Source organism: Myripristis murdjan, chromosome 4, assembly GCF_902150065.1.
Source record: "Myripristis murdjan chromosome 4, fMyrMur1.1, whole genome shotgun sequence".
NCBI classification, from domain to species: domain Eukaryota; kingdom Metazoa; phylum Chordata; class Actinopteri; order Holocentriformes; family Holocentridae; genus Myripristis; species Myripristis murdjan.
The window spans coordinates 28919018-28942703 of NC_043983.1; the positions used below are offsets into that span (position 1 = coordinate 28919018).

The 23686-nt window shown below is 40.3% G+C and overlaps 1 protein-coding gene across 1 annotated transcript in view; it reads left to right on the forward strand.

Moving 5' to 3' along the window:
* brinp3a.2 (bone morphogenetic protein/retinoic acid inducible neural-specific 3a, tandem duplicate 2) overlaps positions 1-5102 on the forward strand; it is a 43876-nt gene extending 38774 nt beyond the window's left edge. The window contains exons 8-9 of the mRNA XM_030048753.1: positions 2739-3081; positions 3779-5102. Coding sequence (XP_029904613.1) covers positions 2739-3081; positions 3779-4549 — 1114 coding nt within the window. The 3' untranslated portion in view covers positions 4550-5102. The remainder of the gene's footprint in view (positions 1-2738; positions 3082-3778) is intronic.
* Positions 5103-23686: the final 18584 nt, after the last annotated feature.

Genomic DNA, 23686 nt, shown 5'->3' on the forward strand with positions numbered 1-23686 from the left:
GGAGAATCTACATCCAGTAGAAGCCAGAGGCTCTCACCCTACCGTGCACCCTGTTCAGTGTCCATTCTCTCTCTCTCTCTCTCTCTCTCTCTCTCTCTTTCTCTCTTCCCCCAATCTGTCGCATTCTCTCCACCACGTTGCCAAAACATACATTAATCACTGATCTACGCAGCTGATATTCCCACCCACTTGCCAGGAAAAAAACGGAGTGGGGGAGTCATCGTCCTCATCCAGGCAGTGTTTATCTGTGTTATTACTGCTGCATCAAATGCGAGGCATTCTCTTTTTTCCTCACTGCGCTGAAATCTCCATATTCAGTGGAATGAGATTGGGAATGGGATGTTTGTCAGTTTGCCTGGTAGTGAAGCGAAGGCTCTTGAAAGCGCCTCACTCTCCCTTTAACATCCTGTTCATGGCACTTGAGACAGATGAGAGATATATGATTGATTTTGCTTCCTGGGGCTACTTTTCCTCTGTGCTGACAATTATGAGTGAATAATCCAATAGAAGCAGCAGTCAGCCCAGTTTTTATAAGGCAAATAATGATTAGACTGCACGGTACACTTTAAGCCCAAACTTTAGCCATTAGGCATAATGATGCACATTTTCATTCTGTTGATGTTCCCATTGCTCCTCTAAGCAGCTTAGAAAACATCTTTCTCTTCTTCTATGAAGGCTTCTCATCAACTCCAAATAAGTGGTGAATTTTGTGACATGCACCAGGCTCTTGAATCATCCACTCAAAGAGTGCTCTCACTGTAGTTTGATTACTAAGACAGCGAAATTAACTTTTAACTTGAAAAAAATCCCGTTGAATGTTAAAGCATTAGTGTCTTGTTAATGATCTTGTCAAATCACCATCAATGTCATGTCATGTATTAACCGCCTATACTTTTTCTGTCATTTCAGTTCATTGAGGAAATGATGACCAGAGGGTTTATAATTGTCTTCAACCTCAGCCTCTTTTTTCCATCATCTAATATCGTTGTGATGCTCTTCACAGTCTGTTGCATGTTGTTGATACAGGCATGAAAGCTGACGAAGAACACATAGAGATTTACTGCAGTGCTTGGAGGGAAGACTTACAGGGAGTAGGAAGCAGTACAACCTAACACAACTATAATCTTTTGTTGGCAACAGGATTGCAGTCCTGAAGCAGTCAGGGGGCAAATGCCTTGCTCACAGGTAGCTGCTGAGGGAGGGGAAGAGCCTATTTTGTTCATTTCCCATGACCAGATTTTCCATCAGGGGATTTAATATTTAAATCAGTGATTTTCCGAACTCAAGCTTGATCCCCTAACCTTCAGGCTACTACCAACCAGACCATAAGGCCATTTGGGATTCAGACGAAAGATGCCTTAAATGTAATCCAACAAACATTTTCAAATTAGCATAAACTTTACCACAATTCACCCTCATCAAAGAAAAAGCTTTTTTTTTTTTTTCTGAAAGGAAAGCCAGCAGTATGTGTTGTGTATTTCTTCTCTTCAGCAACCAAAGAGGATAAGAGGCATAAAGGGATCACAGTAAAGAAAGTGCTACAGACGGGAATCAAACTGCAGCCCACATGGGGGAATTATACGTATGTCTGAAAAGTCGGTTACCCTACGGCTGCAGCTCACTTCTAATATTTATGTCACAAACTGATCAAAGACAACTCTCTTTTTTCTTCTCTGTCTCTATCTCCCTTTCGCACACACACACACACACACACACACACACACACTTTCCTCCCCATATGCTATGTTTTTTGGTGTGTGACAGCTACAGTCATTGGCCACTTCAGGACACCCTTTTGCCTCAAGGACAGCATAAAATCTTTGAGGTCTGGATTCAACAGGGTGCCAGAATGTTCCATGGGGATCTTGGTCCATGCTGACTCAAAAGTGTTCCAGCACATTTTTTTTTTTTTTTTTTTTTTGGGCAATACATTGATGCTGCAAATAACCTGGTTCCACACATACGAGTGTATCTGGCACCTATGATCCTCACCAGCTCAAAGTCACTTAACTCACACATCTAGTCTACTGTAATATTCAGTAGGACTGGCCCTGACTATTTCATAATTTGCATAATTGTTTGTCAGTTTGACAGGATTTACTCTTCTTTAGGCTAAGCCTACAGGCATATTTTTAAAAAAAATTGTTCAATAAAACATTATTTTAGAATTAAGCTGTGCTGTCATTTCAGGTACTGAAACGACATTAAAATACAGGGGAGTGTAAATGAGTGCTTCAGCAGCTCAAACATTCATATGTGTCACACGCAACATCTACCTGGATGTATTTTGAACTACAATGACTATTAACCTGTGCCTCAGGCACTAAGGATTCGGTTGCAATGATTCAGTAGAAAAGCTTTTTTAATGTTATTATTTTTTATAGTGAGTATTTCAGTGTTTGTCTGGAAATCATTCAAAAGTAGTATTCAAAACCTGTAAAATGGTATTCTAGACAGCCTCACTGTTTAGTGAAGCAGTAACTGAAACTCCTGGCCATCCATGCATGTCTTATATTTATGCTCTCTTTACACGTGACATGCTGTGTGGATGGGCAAGTTGTTTGCCAATGTTAGATACTACTGTATATCCTGTATCAGCCAGCAGTTCACCCTACAGTGAGCCCTGTTTACTAACCATTCTCCCTCTCTCTCTCTCTCTCTCTCTCTCTCTCTCTCTCTCTCTCTCTCTCTCTCTCTCTCTATCTTTCATCTTTCTCACTCTTTTTTGCCTCATGCAGGCCTCAGTCTTATTGGCTGAGCCATTTTCAATCTCTCTTGTATTGCTCGGAGAACAACCAGCTTGGTACATTCTCTGAGGAGCTCCACAGCTGTAGCTGCCGATACGAACACAGCCCCTGTCAGCTGCCTCCACCCTGCTCTGTTGGGGAAGGCACAGCATGTGCAGCTTGTGCCCCAGACAACCACACTCGCTGTGGGAGCTGCAACCCAGGCTTCGCCCTGACACAGGGGGCCTGCAGGCCCATGGTAGCAGACTCCACGGAAAACTACCTGGGTTTCGAGACGGACCTCCAGGATTTGGAACTACGCTACCTACTACAGAGAGCTGACCGCAGGCTAGAGGTATTTTTCTTTTACCCTTTGTTTAATCGTGTCAGTTTGACCGAGAGCTGAGCTATCTATTGCAGTAATAGCCTGGGGAGGATACATTACCTCACGGGAGCTACTCAGCATTACAAAGTCTTGTACTGCTGGCTACTGAGGAACTTCCTGGCTTCCCCAGCATTTTCTTATATTTTGTTGCATCAGTGTTTAGCTCTACTCTAGGTCTGCAGCAGTTGTTGTTTTAGATGACTGAAAAGCAATACATATAATACAAAAGCACAATAGATTTTTTAGTGGTATGATCTGTATGGAACTGTGTTCAGCAAACTGATCAATATGACAAAAAAGCTTAGAATCAACATAAATCATACACATATTTAGAGTTTAAATAGTGTCATATTGTGGCTACCCTTTCCCCAAGAGATGTCACTTGATAATTTGAATAGAAGCAAAAGAAATCAACAAAATTGATGGAACATATTGAATATGGAGTGTTATGAGGAGATGTGAGAATGTGATCTGCTATGTGAAACATCTGGTATTTAGAAAAAGCTGATCTCAGAATTAAGCATTCAGCAAAGATATGCAATAAATAGCATTTTAACTTAACATAACTTTTACATTAGACTATATTAGACTACATAGACTTTACTGTGTGTATGTGCAGTGTATATGTATGTATATATATTTTTTAATGTTCACCTTTATCTTTAAGGTCCATGCCATCTTCATCAGCAACGACATGAGACTCAACAGTTGGTTCGACCCATCATGGAGGAAGAGGATGCTGCTGACGTTGAAAAGCAACAAGTACAAGTCCAACATGGTGCACATGCTGCTAGGTGTGTCCCTACAGATCTGCCTTACCAAGAACAGCACCCTGGAGCCTGTCCTTACTCTTTACATCAACCCGTTTGGAGGGAGCCATTCAGAGAGCTGGTACATACCCGTCAATGAGAACAATTTTCCAGACTGGCAGGCCACAAAGCTGGACCTGCCTCTGGAGTGCTACAACTGGACTTTGACTCTGGGCAACAAGTGGAAGACGTTCTTTGAGACCATCCATATCTACCTTCGGAGCAGGATAAAGACTCAGGATGGAGTGAATGACAGTGTTTATTATGAGCCTTTAGAGATGACAGATCCCGCCCGGAACCTTGGCTACATGAAGATAAACAGCATCCAGGTGTTCGGCTACAGCATGCACTTTGATCCGGAGGCAATCCGCGACCTGATTCTGCAACTGGACTACCCGTATACCCAGGGTTCCCAAGACACAGCCATGCTCCAACTTTTGGAAATACGGGACCGGGTGAACCGGTTATCCCCTCCCGGTCAGCAGAGGTTGGATCTGTTTGCCTGTCTTCTCCGGCATCGACTCAAACTTACTGCCAGTGAGGTGGTTCGCATCCACACCTCCCTGCAGGCCTTCAGCTCACGTCTGCCCAATTCCTTGGATTATGAGACCACCAAGCTGTGCAGTTAACAGCTGCTGGAGGGGAGCTCTGGAATGTAAATGGCTACAATGAGAACTATTGGACATATGATTTGTGGCCATTGTGGTGTCGAGGTTTACAGTTCTGTACAGCTCTGTCCGCGTGGAATACCAAACTGTATGGCTAATTGGAAGAGGACCGGCTGTGGACAGCTGGAGAATGTACTAATCGGATTGTTTTGGTTTCTTTTTTGTGGCAACGACTCACAGTGCTATATCATTAAGAATATGATGGATCAGCAAGATGAAATGCACAACTGTTTCGCAAGAACAAAATTTTAATAAAAGAGATCTACAGTAGAAATTCAGATAACACTACATTAAGTTGAACCATCCTGTTTCAATATGACCCTGCTCATTTATACTGTAAGTACCAAGGCCAAATGAATGGACATTTTAAGATAAACATTATACAGTATGTTTGTTTGTAATTTTTATATGTTCCTTTGCTTCAGTGACAGTGCACTTTCCATGAAGACCAGAATACAGTGGTGTCAGTAAAGGTTTTGTAGATAAATTGATATTAAAACATCATGTTATAACAGACTCCAGCTGTTGGAAGATTCTTCATGTTTCTTTGAGCTAGAATTTCTTCCCATTTTGGGAAAACAGATGCTATAAATTAAACGTGGGTGAATGAATTTGATAGAAGAGATTCAATAATCTCAAATATTTTTGCAGTCGACGAAATATGTCTCACCATTTTCTCCTCAGATTCAGATTCAGGCCCTGATCACATTAATTAAGCATGTTTTTATACCTGGACCGGTCCTGAAGTGTGTGGGGAACACAGACTCAATTGTATAGTTTAGTCCTCCAATAGCCAATGATAGACAGATTTCCAGACAGGTGAGGCAGAGGAAATTAAAATAAAAGGTTCATTAATGCTAATAATTGATAACATTGCAGGGCTAATTATTTATTAATTCCCATTAAGCCACAAGCTTAACTACCATTACTTTTTTCTGATGAAGTCCTCTCACCTCACTGGGTCTGTCTGGCCACAGTTTAACCCAGAATTTCTTAATGGTTTTCACTTGTTTTTTGTGCAGTGCATATTAGTGCACATTTCATTAATGTGCGTATTTTGACTCATGATAACACTTGACATTATTGATGTGTCTAGGGTCAGCAGGATATTCTCAGTTATATATTTAATTGTGTGATACCCCCTCCTTCACTAATCATCTAATGTGAGATCTAATGTATGAATGAAGTCTCCTAGTGTATTCCTAGCTTTTGCACACATCCACCTTAACACATTTCCAATCAAAAACTCCAAGCAAAACCAAAATTCACAGGTTATATCCTCCAAAATGCTTTTTCAGTTTAGCATTACTGACCGGGCAGGCATCCTATATATGATGTATATTCAGACATTATCATTATCAAATAGACTGTCATACCTCGGTTTGAATACCACAAACAAAAGGGACCATGGTCCAAAAGCTGGTAGCCTAAATATCAAGGCAGTGTTATTGTTATGGTTATTGCCAGAGTTTAAGACCACATTTGCAATAAATTTTGTCTCATGAATGTACAGGAGGATGTGTCTACTTGCCCCCTTCCCTTCCCTGTTTGCCTTTAAAGGACCATACTAGCGATTTTCCACGTTTAGCCTATTATCTACAAAATGTAATGTAATGCTTTACCTTTGTGCAGTTTTTTTTTTCCTGAAGCAATTAGTCATATTTTAGAACTCCATTCATTCCATTACAGTATGAAAATTACCCTTCTGAGACTTCAAACTTAACAAGACTTCACACCAGTTTTCCATTGCCACAGTAAAGACTAAGAGTAAAGTCATTAGTTTTCCTAAAAGCAGCAACAGGGCAGAGTGAAACGGTCTCTCTGCTGGAAAACACTCCCGAGGGAAACGTTACACCACAAATTATCAGTTCTGTGTTTTATGAACGCTGATTATTTTGTTAGCCGCAGGAGCAGAACATTATAAGGTGGGTGTTCCAGCCAAAAAGTCATATTTGAAAACTGACGGATTTTGGCTATATGTTGTGAAATCTTTAGTACCCCCACAAGATTTGCAAAATGGTTTGTTGCAATGTAAAATGTTGCTAAACTGTGGCAAATGGGACAAACATTCAAAATCAACAGTATGGTCCTGTAAGTGTGGAAAGGTTTAGAAAGGTGGAACTGGAATAAATATGTGTATTACGTGTCACATAATTTAAAATGCACAGCCAGTCTTCTCGGTGATGGTCCCGTTTGTTCATGGTAATTATACTAAGGTCTCAGAACAAACGTGGTAATGGTTTATTTATGTTAAAAAGCTAAAGTGACCCTTCCTCTAAAAAGGGAAAAAATGCATGGGCTTCTTGGCCACTCACCATGATCAAATGCCAATGTGCCTCAGTACAGGTGGCCACATATTCAGCCTGCATTATTAATGTCAGGTAGACGATGCCACCTCTAATCTGTTAACATTCCCATGCCTTCGTGACACTGCAGCCCGGAAGAGCAGACCAAGGGGAATTCGAGCACCTGTGAAGGTTAGCAGTCATCACCTCAATTTGTCTGCTCCCCTCATCAAATCCAGCTCATGTCAAAAGTTAAATTCCGACGCGGGTTGTACATGGTTGAGTAGTGTCTGATGAGATGTGTGAGTGGTTGAATGTATTACCAAATGTCAGAATGTCTTCTCTTGGATAGAGCGATGTCAATTACAGGGAGGTAACAGACACTTCAAGGCGGAACAAAGACAGCAGTAACACAGGAATGAAGGATGTGCACCTATGGATATGTTTGTGAGGCTGATGTCACTCTGTGTCAACCTTGATGGCCTCACGAGCCCAAAACATTTCTCTCACCGGGTGGCCATCTAAGCCATGGCTAATCCAAACTCTGAATCCAGGACGTTAATGTGCAGAGGACACATGGAAATAACAATGAACCATCAACCATGCAGCTTTTTGTCTTATGCGTTTTGTTGCTGTTTGTTTCTGTGTTTGTTTTTAGCCTCAAAAGATGAAATATCCACCCGGCCAGAGTTATCGGCAAGGAGTAGAATTAGTAATAGGCTGTATTTTTCAAAGAAAAGCGGAAATGGGGCACTGGAAATCATTTTGCCCCCACAGTATTTAGACAAAACAGAAAGATCCCCAGGTAGATACCCATAATTATGATGTTAAACAGTGCTCCACTCATTGTGCAATTACCAGACTCAGTGCTAAAAACCCGTCCTGCAGAGGCAGCTAGCCATAATTCATTACAGCGAGCTTGTAAATAGCCTTGTTTTTTATTCCACTGATGGCTCCACATAGCGTCCCTTATGACACCGTGAGTGGGTGGCAAGAGGCGAGCTTTGATTAGGGAAACTCTGACCTTTAGTAATCTGTCAGTCAAGGGTATCAGAGACAAGAAAATACCTCCCATTCACTGTACATGTGCTTGATAAAATTCTGTTTGTGATGTACTGAAAATTATTTATCTTCCTGTGGTTTCTTATTCTGTTTTGACCAAACTTAAAGGGAAATTTCACCCCAGGGCAGGATTCACAAATGTTTGTTTTGATGATCTTGCACAGTTCACATCAATATTCATGAAAATGAACAAATCTCTTCCAAAGCTGAAAAACACAGGCAAGGTTCTGATTTAAGATGTCATCCTGGGATAAGAAGCTGGAGCTGCTCCGTGGTCCATAAATCATGATCAAGCTGTCCAAAATCATGGAAGAAAATCAAGTGAAATGCGTTTGAGGGTGAATTTTCTGAACGATTACTGTTGAGAGAAATCCTTTATCTTCAAATATTATCAAAAGGGGTTTCACGTTGCGTTGTCACATTGCTTCAGGTGCAAATGCTCCAACGTCTGTCATTTTGTCTCTTGCACTCTTTGCTGCTCATATTACAGAATTATAGATGCAGATACTCATTATAACAGACCATTTGCCCCTAAATACACATGAGCTGGGCCTGTCTGGTCTCTTGACAGTGTCAGAAAATCAACACACAAATTTGTGCACAACAAATGAGCTCCCCAGTCTGAACTACTGCATGCAATGTTGCCCAGAAATCTCCCAGTCCAAAATTAACAGTCCTTCAATTCTGTTTTCACAGGAAGATAAAACCTTAATGTCAGTATGGATGTGCATTATTCTGTGGCATAGGGTAGGGCTTAAGCTTCCAAGCAGACAAAACTTTTCCTCCCCAGGGATCCAGCGGTGGACTGAAACAGAGAACGCGAGCAGGAGGCAAAAGGTAACCGTTGCCCGCCAATAAATCAATAGGGCTGCTTTATTACTTCAGAGAACAAAAGGCTCTGCAGCAAGATCGATTGCACCGTTGAGAAGCCTCCGATAAGAAAAAAAATATAAATAAATAAAATTCTGCTGGCATTTGGTTGCTCTGTCCCTGCGACCAGATCAGCATCAATTTATTACCGATGTGATGGTTTCCGCCTGATGTGTTTTTGTATAAGCACAAATCAATCCGGACTTTATTAGCCTCCATGATGCATTGTAAAATGACATTACTCAGGGTGCCAGATGAATGCTATTCATTAGGAAGCAATGCCGTATCGACTGTGGATGCTCACCCTCAGATGTGCAGTAAATAAGAGGGAGAGATTGAAAGAAACTTGAAAATAAATGAAAGTTTTGATGTTCAGGTCGAGCTTAACTTTAATTCATGATTATGTTACAGATTAATCTTGATTACTTGTGTTGCTAAGCTGCACCGTAAAATAAGTTTTAATGAAACTGTTATACACTTAAGTTTTAATAACACTTGCTTCTTCAAATTGCAGTTTCAGACCACCCACCCCAAAACTGCATTATCCATTATTTATGCATGATTCTTCAATTATTTATTGAAAATCAATAGCAGATTTGACTTGAGAAGTACAAAAAAAAAAAAAAAAAAAAAAAAAAAAAAAAAAATCCTTAGAACTAGTGCAAACATAGCAATGAGTGGCTTTATTTGGTTTGTTTTATTCCATGCTATTCAATTTATTCATTTATTTATTTATTTTTTCAAAGTGAGGTAGAAGAAAAGTGTCTTGGGAAACAGCAGAGGACGGTGCTCTTCTAAATCTAACCACACACATGCTTTACATGAAATGGTGCTTAGGAGATATTATAAGCACATTATGACGACATTGTGACTGTATCGTGATAGGTTGTGTAACATACACTGCACAAGACGTTTTGTTGTTTTAACGCTGCTATTTAATTGTGCAAGCTCACACAGTACTGTACTCCAATTATGATATATTACATAGACTGTATCATCGTCTATGATAATGGGTAATTTGATTATAATGTAAAAAGAGTGCATACAAGCTTGTAATGAATGTGCGATGCCTCAAAGTGCAGTCAAGTAAGCTGCTTTTGGAAATTACAGGCTCACATGTTCCAACAAATGTTTATTTTAGTCTCATTCCTCTTGCCTATTATAAGCAGGGGAGGATCAACAGAAGACATGTCTGATTAGCCCTGATGAACTCTGTTGGATCGACGAGTATGTGGAACACCAGGGCATTTGCATTGAGTCCCCAGAGTCCACATGGCAGTGAATACAAGAAAAAAAACGAAAAAAGAAAAAAAGGGGGGGATAGAGGGAGACGGAGAGAGAGAGAGGGAGTATTTTTTTCTGAATGCTCATTCCAATAAATTATAGATCACATTCAATACTCAGAAATTAACTCTAGTCTGTCTATTTCCCTTCGCTGCTCTTCATCACTTCAAGTAAGAGTCAATAATCCTACTTTGTTCTTTAATATTTATACACACACTCTTGTCTCCTGGCCGACAGACGGCGCGTGTCATTTAGAGAGACAGCGAGAGACAGATACATGAAAACGCCATAGGAGACACAAGAACGGGATCGGATGTAATGGGATAATTGGATGTGAAACTGTCATTCCACCTGGTGAGTGACTGTTTGTGAGAGCGGAGTGGCTAGACACCAACAAAACCAAACTAATCAGCCCAAGCCCACAGAGAGCCATTTTATGCTGCAACATCAATTACAAAAGAATTGCTTTAGGGATGCTCTGGCTAGGCTTTCCAATGCATCACTTATTAGACAATCCTTTGCTGTGACATGTACTCATCAGAGGATTGAGGCACCGGCACTGGACAAGGTCATTTATGAATTATTTGGATTCGTGTCACATTTTACAAAATGCTCTCCACCACAGTCAATGTCTGGGTCTGTCTCTGCATTAGTGGAGTGCTGTGGAAAATCAACTCTATTTTATCACTGGATAACTGGAGCCACATAGTGGCGCAATGCTTGAATGAAGTATTACTTATTGACCTAATGCATTAGTGACTCATCAAACATCGGATTTGCCATTAGATAATGGCAAATTTGTTCAAATGGGGTAATTGAAACGGGGCTCATGGTATAATATTTCTTGCATGGGATGTAAAGAGATAGAAATCCCGATGCCAAGTAAATACTCTATATATATAAAGGGGGAAAGCAGCTGTAAAAGTGCTAGATAGACTGACAAGGTTTTTTTGATATATTACAACAACAGTAACACTTTCACAGACAAAAAGCCATTTACTTATTTATGTGAGCTACAACATTTGTTACAAAGCCTAATATCAGGGAAAGAAAATCTGTCATATGATTCATAGATGGTAATGGTCTCCCTCTGCCTTATCAAGGTTAATGTCACATGCTGATTGTGTCCTTACGATGTTACAAGGAAGGAGTTTTTATCTCTCCCTTGGCCCCGGTGCTCTTCATCTGACTTCAGCCTGATTGGAAAAGCATCAAAATCAATAACATATTCCAAGCCCAAATGAGATGATCATGCTACTACATCAGGGCTATCTTGCCTGCTGTCAAACATAACACAATCACCTAACATTTTACTTCCCCTATCTCTGTTTGATTGATTTAATTTCTTTCAGTTACAGTGCATAACACCACAACGCACTTACAGTTTGTTGCCCAGACTGTGCTCATAATATTCACAGCGTCTCTACCTCACATTCACACACTGTAGTCCTGTGTAGTCCCACTGAAACTGATCATGTCTCAAGCTCTCATGGTGTACAATTATAGCTTGACGAAACATTATATATCAATCCAAGCCAAGCCAAACCAAAGCAAGCGAAACCCAGCTTTATTTAAATAGCACAAAATCAGATATAACGCACTTTTTGCTTCTTAACAGTTGAACAAAATAGATCAAAAAGAAAAAAAAAGACCTTCATGAAACCTAATAACCTCTGCAACCTCTATAGTAATAAAATTGATCATATTTAAACACAACAGCCATCTATGCTTATATGGAGTGTAGTGCACAGCAACCCTCTATATGTTAAATAGAATAACGGACTAATTTTTAATTTCTGTATTTTAATTGTGTACATGTATTGTTCTGAGCTGCTGAGTGTCTAAATTCCTCTGGGATCAATAAAATATCTATCTATCTATCTATCTTACAATGCATTGTACTTTGATTGAGTGCAGATAGATGATGTAATTCTTCAGGCATTTCAGTTGTTTCACAACAAAACTGATCTCCTTATGAATGCTGATTTAAGAGCAGACAAATGAGTAATGACATTCATGAAAAAAGACATTTTTGTGCACTTTGTTCAAAAACCCGGCGTTCCAGCGGCACGAACACTTCAAATCAAATGCGGAGCAGCCTGATACACCGAAGAGTGATCATTAGGACCCTCAGTGGCACTTGAGACGTTGCTGTTGATGCTCACTGGATGCTGTTTTTTTTGCCACCTCATGTTGATATCATTCAGCAATCAGAGGGTGAAGATGCCTTCCAAAAAGCCAGGATAATTAAGGTTGAATCAACAAACATAATCAACACCCAATCAGAGTGTATTGTGGCCGACCACTCTGCCTGAAGAGGCCTGTGTTAATTGTCTGTGTCTAAGTAAAGTGGCTGGAGGTGAGAGCATGGCTGCATGCATTTGGATGAGTTTTCTGCACCGATGAAAGATTATGCATGAAATAGCTGCAGTTTGATCACAAAACAAACACAGCACAGCAGCATCTGGCACCGTCATGGGCGTGTACACAAAATATCCCCAAATATAAAACAACCAGGTTAGGGAAAAGAGACAAAAAACATTCTTGCTGCGTGGGTGTAGGTCAGCAAAGTCATATCATGAGTCAACGTAGTAAAATAGTCTCATAGGGTTGTTTCAAAATTGAAGTTTGGTGAGACGGGAAATTGCCTTGTCTCTAGCCGCAGTTTCTACTCTACTACTCAAACACTCGGTTTGGACTATTTAATTTAAGCAACTGACATTAACTCATTGAAACCTGATTTTCCCTTAAATTTCCTATTAAGTGGCCTCAAACTTCGAACAATCTGTAGGTTTTAGGCTTTTTTGTATATTATTTGATAATGTCACATACATAAACATGATTAAAATGGTTAAACTGAAGCTACATCTTACCTATACATCTCTTATGCATCATTTTATACATATTTCCCTACAATTTAGGAGGATGTTTTTAACATCTTTTGACACCGCTGGATCTCCACTGAAATTTAAAGTTAGATTCTGTGGGTTTGAACAAAGCTCGGCCTTATACTGTGTATTACGATCAATGGGACCAGCCGGGTTGAAGATGTACTTGGTGTTTGTTACAAATCAGATGTGTGTGCAACAAGACAGTGATGTTTAATGTGATAATGTTATATAGCTGACAAAGTGACAACAGATAACCACAGATTTAAGCAGACGTATGAATGGAAATCGAGCATTTCTTCTGAATTGTGCTGGGAAGTCTCATGTGTAGGTGTGCAGTCAGTTGTGTTTGCTCACAGAGTACCTCCAATATGGCAGCCAAAAAGCCAAATAAAACAGAATTTCTAATAGTGTTAAACTTACAGTAGAAAACATTTTTAATGTTAGCATGTGAGTATGTTGGAGGAGTTCCTTTATATTGCGAATCCCTGTCCCTTTATAAGCTAAATGAATGATTTTTCAGTAGGAGCATGAAATTCTGCTAAATGATGAGGAGCAGGGGAGCCTCAACTTTAATTAAAGAATGCTATGATTGCAATCATTTTTATTCATAAACAAAAGTTAACAAAAGCTGTAAAAGCTGCTTTAGAGAGAGGGATATATTATTGATTGAAGGGAGAGATTAGAAATTAATGACCCATGTGTCCCAGATTGAATAATCAATTTCAATTAATATCAATTTCACAGTGCAGCTGCTCTGTAACAGTTCCTCAGGTCGGGTTTTGCACTATTCATTTTTCAACCTTTCAGAGAGAGCACACCCATAAAGGGAGCGCAGTGGCCATGTAGGAATGAATCAGAACCGTCTGTGTCACCGAACAATTATCTCCCAGAGGCAAAAGACACAATTATATCCTCGAAAACGTTCAGTGTTCCTTTAAAAATGGTTGGTTTGTGTCCGAGTTGACCTCTGACTCAGACAACCCATTGTGCTCTCCTCAGACAAACAAACTATCACCACAACAGGTAATCATGGATCTATATGTAGCATCAATACATAGCTCATGTATTGATGCTATGGATTCCTCCTGTGTACATTGTGAAGCTCCTGGCAGAGCATAGGGCAGTAAATTGGAGGAGCTGGGTGAGAAAGCTGAGTGGTCCTATTTGGCCTTGAATACATTGCACAACCATCCATCATCCAAGCCTTATGTGAGATGACAATGATGAGGTAGGTGTGTGTATGTGTGTGTGTGCGCCTGCGTGTGTGTGAGACTGTGTCTGTGTGTATCTGTGCAAGTATGAATGTGCATACTTCTGCAGCAGAGAGGTAACAATCTCCCTTGAGAGAAGTGCAAGTGATATTTTGAATCCAAATTGAATGGATGGGGTGATTGCTCAGCGAGAACTGAATAGTGACATCTCAATAGGCATGCCCTTATCAGGAAATAATAAGGCTATTTTCATGACCAAAATTAGACGTGCACACTGTCAGACGAGGGGGAAAGGTTTGAACCAATTGCACCAAAAAAGATGCTTATTAGAGAGGTTCAATTTGCATATATTGCATGTCAGACATATTGGTGAAAATGTCAAAAACTAAATCAAAAAAGCTCTTCTAGTGTATCTGCTGAAATTGCCTCTTGATCAGAGCGAATGAATTTGACAAAACAGTGATGTTATGGGTATCTGGCAGAAATATATCATTGCGGAGACATTTATCAGACCTAGCAGCATTACAAGTTCCTCTCTCAGACTGATTATAGCAGGAGGGGGAAATATGATGGAAATGAACTACGCAATTACACAAGTTTCTGTTGTCTTAAAACGATATTCCATAGAAACTCTACAGTGTTAAAATCAACAGAAATGCTGCAGTAATGAAGGCATGTGTGTGTTTTTTTTTTTTTTTTTTTTTTTTTTTTAGATCTAAAAGACACTGGAAATAGAGAGTTTCAAACAAAATCAATTCAAAGGCTTCCCTCCCTGACCATAAACCTCCATGCTGCCTCTTAACTTGCTTTGGTTAAATTGCTAAATGGGCCAAAGGCCATCACGCTGCAGTAGGGAGTGAATAATCAGCTCATCTTCTCATTTCAACATGCTGAAAAGTGATAACCCTTTCCTTGCACCGTCTTGGGTTGGTCTCCGGCCTCGGCTCAAGTTTCCCAAAGTCATCTGAGTGGTTAACTTTTAGAGTGCATGGAGAAGAGACTTCTGACGGATCAGCAGTGCCTCAGACACCAAATCGCCTGGCAGATCCCTGTCAGCCTCTCTTTGAGATGCGAGCCGGAGGGCCTGTAATGTCAAGTGCCTTTGACACTTAAGACAAATGATGCTCTCAGCCTACGTTTGAGAATATTAGAACACCGCAGATGGATGTATGGCAGGCCGGTGCCTGCGCAGACACACAGGAATCTAAATAGAGCTGTTATCATGATCATCATCATCATCACGTTCGAGTCCACTGATTCCAAAAAAGCCTGTGAGATTGGGGTGGTTAGAGAGCCTTATCATTTATGGAGGCACCAGTGCCTTTCAAAACTTACAAGCATTAATTAAGAATCCATTATGAGCCCAAATCCATCAGAAATGTGGCCATTATGCACAATGACACCCCATTATTTGAGCCTACACAGTGTTTTGTATGCAAGGGTGGTAACAATTTCTTGTGAGTTTATGTAGAAAAAGAGCAGCAAAGCCATCTGTTCATAGCCGTTTAGGATGCAGCCTGAATATTGATAAGCATATCAGTGTTCTCAGCAATGTGTCAGCTTGCAGTTTCTTGAAATGGGCACAGGCAGGAGGAGATCATGTAACTTATGTCATAACGATCAATCTCACACAAACAGGTTCAGCATGCTGGCATCAGCGTTTGTCTTTCCACCAGGGATACTATTGATCCTGAAATAACAAAAATATATTACAGGTTATTTGCACTGAAAAGATACATTATATGAGCAGCCTGATTAGATATAGTTTCAAGGGATTTGTTAGGAAAGAGTATAACTTCTTTGATTTTGAAGCACTGGGGTTTCTGTGCAAGGTTACAGCTAGTCTCACAATGCAACATACAGACAATATTGATTTTCTGATATCTGTGTGGGCATACAGTTTATATTCGGGTACCGGTCAGCAAAGGTAAAAGTCTAGAGAGGAACCCATACTTAAAATATCCATTCACAGACCAATTATTTTTTATTTCAATAGGGCAAATCTCTGGCTGTTCTCCAGCTTTGCCTTTTTATATAATGAAGTCTGGTCTGCTGAAAAGAGCAAGGTTATTTTGAATGTGTGACACTAGAGCAGTTAGAAATGTTGGAATTTGTTCAGGTTTGCTTAATGTGAAGGTTTCATTTCAAGGTGACATCACTGTGAAGCAGGCTAGTAGGATCATGTTGACTGAGACAATGTGCCAGAAGGCAGTAAGGTCAAGCAATGATAGGATTTTGTTGGTGAAGGACAAGTTAATTTGCAGTGATTATAGATGCATGACCTTTGAGTTTGAACTGTTGAGGGGTCAGATGGAATCATAAATTAATCAACCCAAAAGGTCACGTAAATCACACACAGGTCCAAAAGCGTCCGAACACCTCTTTTCAAGGTTGCACCGCTCTCTCTGATCTTTGTCTGTGGCATTCATGCCAAAATCAAAGAGGGAACGGAAAAAAAAGGCAGGGAAACAAGATTCATCGCAAATCCCACTAAGCCTTTATTGAATAAATGCTCACTCACAATGAACCCAGCTCACTGGAACCGACATAAACAAGGACTTGTGAAACACAAACACATACAAAACTACATGCACACACACACACAAATGCACAGTGTAAATCACCAACAAAGGCGACAATGAGAGAAAAAAATAAAACTGCTGCAGATGTTCATGACTGGATCGAATTTTGGCTAACTATCATTGGAAACCATTTAAAAATCAAATGACTATTCACCAATGAAGAAATACCGGGCGTTTATTTCTGATGACAGTGTGGCTCAAACAAAAGTGAATCACGCTACTGAGGAAGCAAGCTGCGCAATAAGTCGACATTTAATGCCAAAAATGCCTGGAGTATTGTGATTGCTTTTGGAATTATTGACCCAGTCGAAGCCTGATTAAAGTTAATTGCTCCCCAGTGTGCTATGACCAAGCATGACAGATTGCATGGGTATGTACATCCACATTTACGCCCACATCACCTAGTGTGATTGAATACCTCTGTGTCTGCTGCCAAGAGGGATTTCAGACGAGGGCTAATGTGAAAGCTATCCATCATGTTTTGATTACTATATTCTTAAGAACTAGTCACTGGAACTGACGATTAACTGTTGAAACCTGCACAATCTCTCTTTATGCCTGTCAGCATTATGCAGGTTTTTTTTTTTTTTTTTCCCCCTTGCCATTTTCCAGTCTGTTGATAGTGGAGATCACTCAATATTAAAATTAAAGATCTAAAAATACATGCTTTGGATGGAAATCTATGAGCAGACAGAATTTTTTCTTTTTTTTTATTCACCCCGATTTCTCACATGCAAACACTGAGCGCTCTCACTGACACTCTGCCTTAGTTGAGTCAAAACTTTCTCAACTTGCCTCTGAGAAATAATGCAAATATACAGTAGTTCCCCTCACTTGCACAAGAGGAGTGTGTTATGCACAAACTGGATTGCATAAAAAGAGCTGCAAATGTTATCATTTGATTAGGCTGGGGTAATGTGACGGTCATTAAATATTCAGCGGCTGTGTCCTCTATTCTCCACTCTGAATTCATGTGAACATTTGCACTCCATTTCTATGTTTCGTACAATAACAGTATAATATTCACTCAGTTAAATCGTACCATGTAAGATGATGGCTTCCGTTTCTTTTCTTTTTTTAATTTTTTTTTCCCACATATTGGGAAGAGACACCATCTGAAATAACAGCTAGAGGGGCTGATAGTGCATGCAAATAAAACACGGCTCTGCGAGGATGAGAGGACCACGGGCTTTATCAGTAGATTGCAAACTGATTTAACATACTAAAACAAAACATTCAGCAAACAAGGCAAGAGGAAGGAAAATGAGTAGCACATGGGTTTGTGTACTGTGAATTACAATCAGCCCCGTCCCTCTTTTTTTTTTTTGTTAAAAATTACAGTCTCTTTCATCAATTTATTGTGCTGTTGTGTTACTTTTCTCTTTCTCCCTCTCACAAATGTGACTTTTAAAAACAAAGAAAATGCATTTTCCAACTTGCCAAGACTTCAAGGGAAACAAAGCCCAGCTCCAATAGTGCTTTGCTGCCTTTAAAAGATAATGGAGAATAATACAGAATAATACAGTATTGAGCCACAGAGTATTTAAAAAGAATGCTGTTTTTTATGTTTATTATTTATTTTTATTTTATTTTATCTTGCCTCATTTGCCTCGCACTGCCTTGACAGAATGCTATCCATAGGTAATTTTCCACTGAATGACTTTGATGTTTTGATCAACAGCATTGACTGAAAGGTCACTTACTGATGAAGTCATGAGTCACTGGCAACAACAAAGAAAGGGCTCACCGCTGAGCTCTGCAGGGCACTGCATGCCGAAAATGTGTATTGGAATAAAAGGTTTATAGCTTCTTCAACACCAACAGGTTTTACTCTGCCCTTATTCAGGGCTGCTTTTCCAAGAATTTGTCACCAGTTATCAAAGAGGGTCTCCAGCTGCATGTGATGGTACAGTATGGGCAGCTTATGGTAATGTGACTTTGAATTTCAAATTTCATGGCACACGGTATTTGCTCTCAGCAATAGTTGTGCCAGGTCTAGGCGTTCATGCTCAAAGTTCTCTCCAGACTTTGTTTTAGCACTGCACAAGAACCATGATAAATGACAGCTATTGCCTATTGTGAGGCTGAAACAAAGGCAGAAATAGCATCGTCTTGTGTGCACGTTAGCTAGCACAGCTGCCAGCATCAGGAACAGAAGGAGAACTAATTATAAGTTCATGTCAGTTAGACTGAGGTTGGTCTGAAGTGTAGGAGAAATGATATAGATGAGTGAACAGCTCGCTGACACCAGTATTCCCCTTCAAAATGCAAAAATACACTTTTCAACTTTGAAACTTTTAATGAAATTGTTTGAAAAAATGCACTAGAATAATAATAATATGAAACGCTGTAGAGCAATTTACACTTAGTTCCGAGCGTTCCTCAGCTGTCCTATTTCCAACTGTGACCCAGTCGTCCTCCTTTCTCTCAATGAGAAATTCAAAAAAAAAAAAAAAAGATCAAAATGATATGCAGGGGGGGGGGAATCATTTGCGCACTTCAATCTACACAATTTTCATTTATCGGGACAGTCTGATGCTCTGACCAAGGTCTTGCAGACCGAATGCTTGGCCAAACAAATGTAAATTGTGCAGATCTACAGTCAATGTGAAGCGGCTCTTTTTCACTTTGAATTCAACTGGTTATCGAGCACCTTAGCACAAACTCTCAGCAGGGTGAGTGGTCAACACGACTTACAGATGAAAGCAAAAAGCTAAAATATATGTCGAAGAGATGAGCTCTTAAGCAGTTCAGTTGATTTCACCGCAAGATCTTGTTGCACACTAATTGCAAAAAACTCATCTCACTCTCTCTCTCTTTCTGACCTTTTCGGCTTTTTGTTCCCGTTCATTCCGACATTAGGGCATCAGGGATTACAGTGAAGAGAGAGAGACTGTCCTTGAACCAGAGGACTGTGTGAATCAAGCCCCAGTGCCGGCAAGCATCCACCCTGCAGCAGTGTCCCTCAGCAAGCACCGAATCCCTACCAGCTCCAGGGGGCTGTGCTATAGCTCAGCCTGACCTCTGATCTCGCTGTGGAGGCACGGGCAAGCAGAAAGCAGAATTTCCCCATAGGGCGCTGTAAAGTGTCTGAGCACCGCGGTCTGTGTGACTGTCTCTCCATCTCATACATCCTCCTCCGCCATAACTATTTGGACGCTGCTTCATTTTACTTTTGCTCGAGGCAAATGTTAACAACAGGAGAGAGCTGCTGGTTGTGCTGAGGAAATGATAAAGGCAGATTACGAGGATTGGTAGAAGAGACTATATTGGAAAAAAAAAAAGTAAGGGAACAATCTAATACCTTGTGCGCAAAAATAGTTGATGCCAGGACAGCCTCCAGATTGAGGAACGCTCACATTCCTCTGTCTGTTTGAGCCCAACAGACTCAAACGAGATAAGCCTCAAAGCTGCAGTTTCTGGCTTACTGGAAATGCAAAGGATGCAATTCTAAATAACATAAAGTGAAACACAGCATTGAAACACAACTATGTTTAGTTTACATTTGACCTTGATGGAGCAGGGACATCGAAGCTCGACATTTGCAACTCACCCAACCCTCCCTTGCACACGGTCTGTTCACAAGTTGCCAAAGTGTCATCTGTCAGTTAAGTTTTCCATAGAAAGTAATGACTTTGCATGTGTAATAAGTCAACGCTGCATAAAGCTGGGACCGAGGTATTGCATTATCAGCCAGCCACACTTGGCCGCCATGCCCATGTTCATCCAACCCATTCAAAAATTTTAATAGCAGTCTATGGAGACAGTCTCTAACCATGTTAATACCGCCAAATGGTATTGTATCACCCGAATATAATAACTTACATAATACATTATTACTTTCATTATTATAGTAACTGCACATAATGAAGTTTATACTTGATGCATTCTTATTAGTTCCTGTCAAGTAAAGCACAAACTGTTCAGTAATGCAAAATGAAAGGTTTGTGTTATTGATGGTGGAAAGAACATTACTGTAGTAGCAGTATGAGAAGGCATACTAATTGCCCCGATGAAAAATAAATAAAAGTAAATAAAAATCTAAATCAATATCTTGCATATTTCCAGGTTTAGCAAGTAGCAAGAGTTGCCTGTTTTTTTTTTTTTTTTCTACCTCTTAATATATATTTCATTTCTATCTTTGGAACTGAGCTTTAATTGCTTCGGTGTGTGTCTGCAATGCGCCTACCAGACATCACCTGTCAATTCTCCTTGGATTTACTGTTGTGTGGGTTTCTAAGTAACACTGTGTTTTTTTCATCCGTTCAGCCACGGTGGCTGTCACTGTTCATGCAAACTGCCCAGTTCGCTTGCTGCTGGAAATGTAAATCATCTCCCAGGAAAGACTGACATATGGTGTTTAGGACAGCAAATGTAAAAAAAAAAAAAAAGAAAAAGAAAAAGAAAAAGAAAAAAAGAAACAAAATCCTGGACTGATCGCTGCTGTGTTGTATCACTTAGCAATTAAAAAGTTAAAAAGTAGCAAACAAGGATTTATTTGAAAAGTTGTAGATCATGTCACTCATCGCATACTTGTTGCATATTGCTTGTGAGAAAGGATGGAAGTTACATCTGGGCTTTTGATCCAAGCAAACACAGCACTAAATGGTTTCCTACTTAAAAAAAAAAAAAAAAAAAAGGCTCTGTTATATACAACTGATGATGTAGCTCTTTTGTTAATCTTTGACAAAAAATGTTAACATTGCAGCTCAGAATGGGAAGTCTCTAATAATTGTACCAGACAGGAATTCTGCTTTTCCTTGTGGGAGTAGGAGCTTTTAGGCTGGCAGGTTCTCCCAGGAAGCATTGCTGTGTTCAGCACTAACTCTTGGCCCCTAAGGAAATATATATAGCATTTCTCAGGTTCCTTGCTAGCTCGAAAATAACATCCCATTAAAAAGTATGAATCACAACCACGCACACCTGCATAAAAAAAAGGGAGCGAGTGAGAGAGAGAGAGAGAGAACAGTATTTTTGTGCTGCTCTTTTGAACTCATTGGTTTTTCAGAGGGCTGTTATTGAAATAAATGCTTCCCATCAAGGTTACACTAAGCATATTAATTGCTGCATTTGATGAGAGCTGCATTAAAAGTGTCGGACCTGCTTATTAAAACAGTGCACAACGAATCTTAATGGCAGCCATAGTGATGCCTCCCATGGAGTCGTCGTGCCTGGCTGCATTTTCTGAGTCATTAACGCTGTGCCACTGCAGAGTGGGTCGCCGATTCAGAACAGCAGGGTCAACCAGGAACAAAGGGAACAGAGCCATTCTCAGCCATATGTATGAATAGCAGCTCGCGTGGGCTCTTTTCATCTCCTCTCTCCTGCATGAGGAGCCTGAAGTGGCACTGCATCGCTACATCCAAGCCCAATATGCCCAGAGGAGAATTTAAACAGCTGCATATATGAGCTGGTGCACTGTATTGGCCAATGAGGCATGCACTTCTGCATTTACTCAAATGAAGAGGGACAAGAGAAAATTGACAATTTTCCCTCAATGTGTTTGCTAAAGTTGATTTACCCAAGGAGATTATCAGAGTGTCTCTTACGATTTGTGCACGGAGGAAGCCATTCACACGCACTCCCACTGACAGCTGCTGTATAGTTGTGGAAGGAAACGTGGAGTAGGAAATTCAAATTGATTTAGGAGTCAGAAAAAATATAGTGATGAGAAGTGTGACCTAATTATATGCTTTGCTGTTAATGAGGCCAGAATGAGGGGTTGGAAGTTTGCACAGAGTGGTCTTAGCCTATTTGTGACTAATGCCTGGCATGGCAGAGTGTTGGACGCTGGTGAGATCAGCTCTCATTCCCTCTGCTCTGAGATATTGCGTTGACCTCTGCGGCCCGCATCCCGAGATTACCTTGACATCTGCTGGGCGGGTTTCAAAAAGCTAATTAATCCCTGCTGACCTGAAGTTGGGCTGTCTGTTCTAAAAGCAGCTCCAGTCTCGGGGTAAAGACCCACTATAGGTCAGCCCACAAGCTCCCTCCCTCATGACTCTTATTCTTGGAAAATGGTGTGAAGTTTTTCTTGGACAACTCTTTGGCAAGTCAGAGAAATCGTGTCACATAATTTGAGGTGAAGTTGCACTTTTTGCTTTGTGGCTTAATGAAAATTTAACCAAACCTATTTAGTGAATTTCCTTTTCCCTTGTATACCAAGTATCAAGTGTAAATGTGTTCTCACACATTTATTAGTGAGTGATTATTTCACTAACTGATAGGCTTTGCTCCTCTGATCCACTGCATTGAAAGCCCACAACTCCCATATCACATTAGCAGATATGATTTTTCTCAGCTTTGTTTCATGGCCTCTTCCAGCCCACTGAGTATTGCAAACAGTTCCCACCATGAGGCAACATTAATATTCATGAATAATGTTATGCAAAGAAAAGAGAAAATTAATAAATAAACAGCCAACACATTTGGCAATGTCACCCCCTAAAAAGTGCTACAGGGCCCCTGATGGAGCTTGTGATTTTTCTTCCATGACATTTGTAATTGTTACAGTCAGGAAAAAAATTGAAGACGTCAATGATATTTCCCAAGGTCCTCAAGGGAAAGTGATATGCCCCTGTGGATGTATAGTTACTGCAGCTTCAGAGAACTGGGAATTGTTGGAGATATTTGCTAATTTATTGCTCTAGTTTCAAGCAGGTGAAGAGAGCCTTGGGCAAAATTAGGTTTATCTGAGCGATGCTTGTGAGGTATTCTGAGGAGACCGGATAACCCTTTCCGTTTGTCATCCCACACAGACGAGTGTGCTCAGCTGTTGTACCCAGGGAAATTACTGGGTTGTTTTCTACATGCAAAATCCACCTTTGAAGTGGGATGGTCCTCAGGCAAACATGTCAGATTTTTTGGCACAGAGAAGAATGAGGTGTTTGGTGTTAGTGAAGGTCAGACTAAA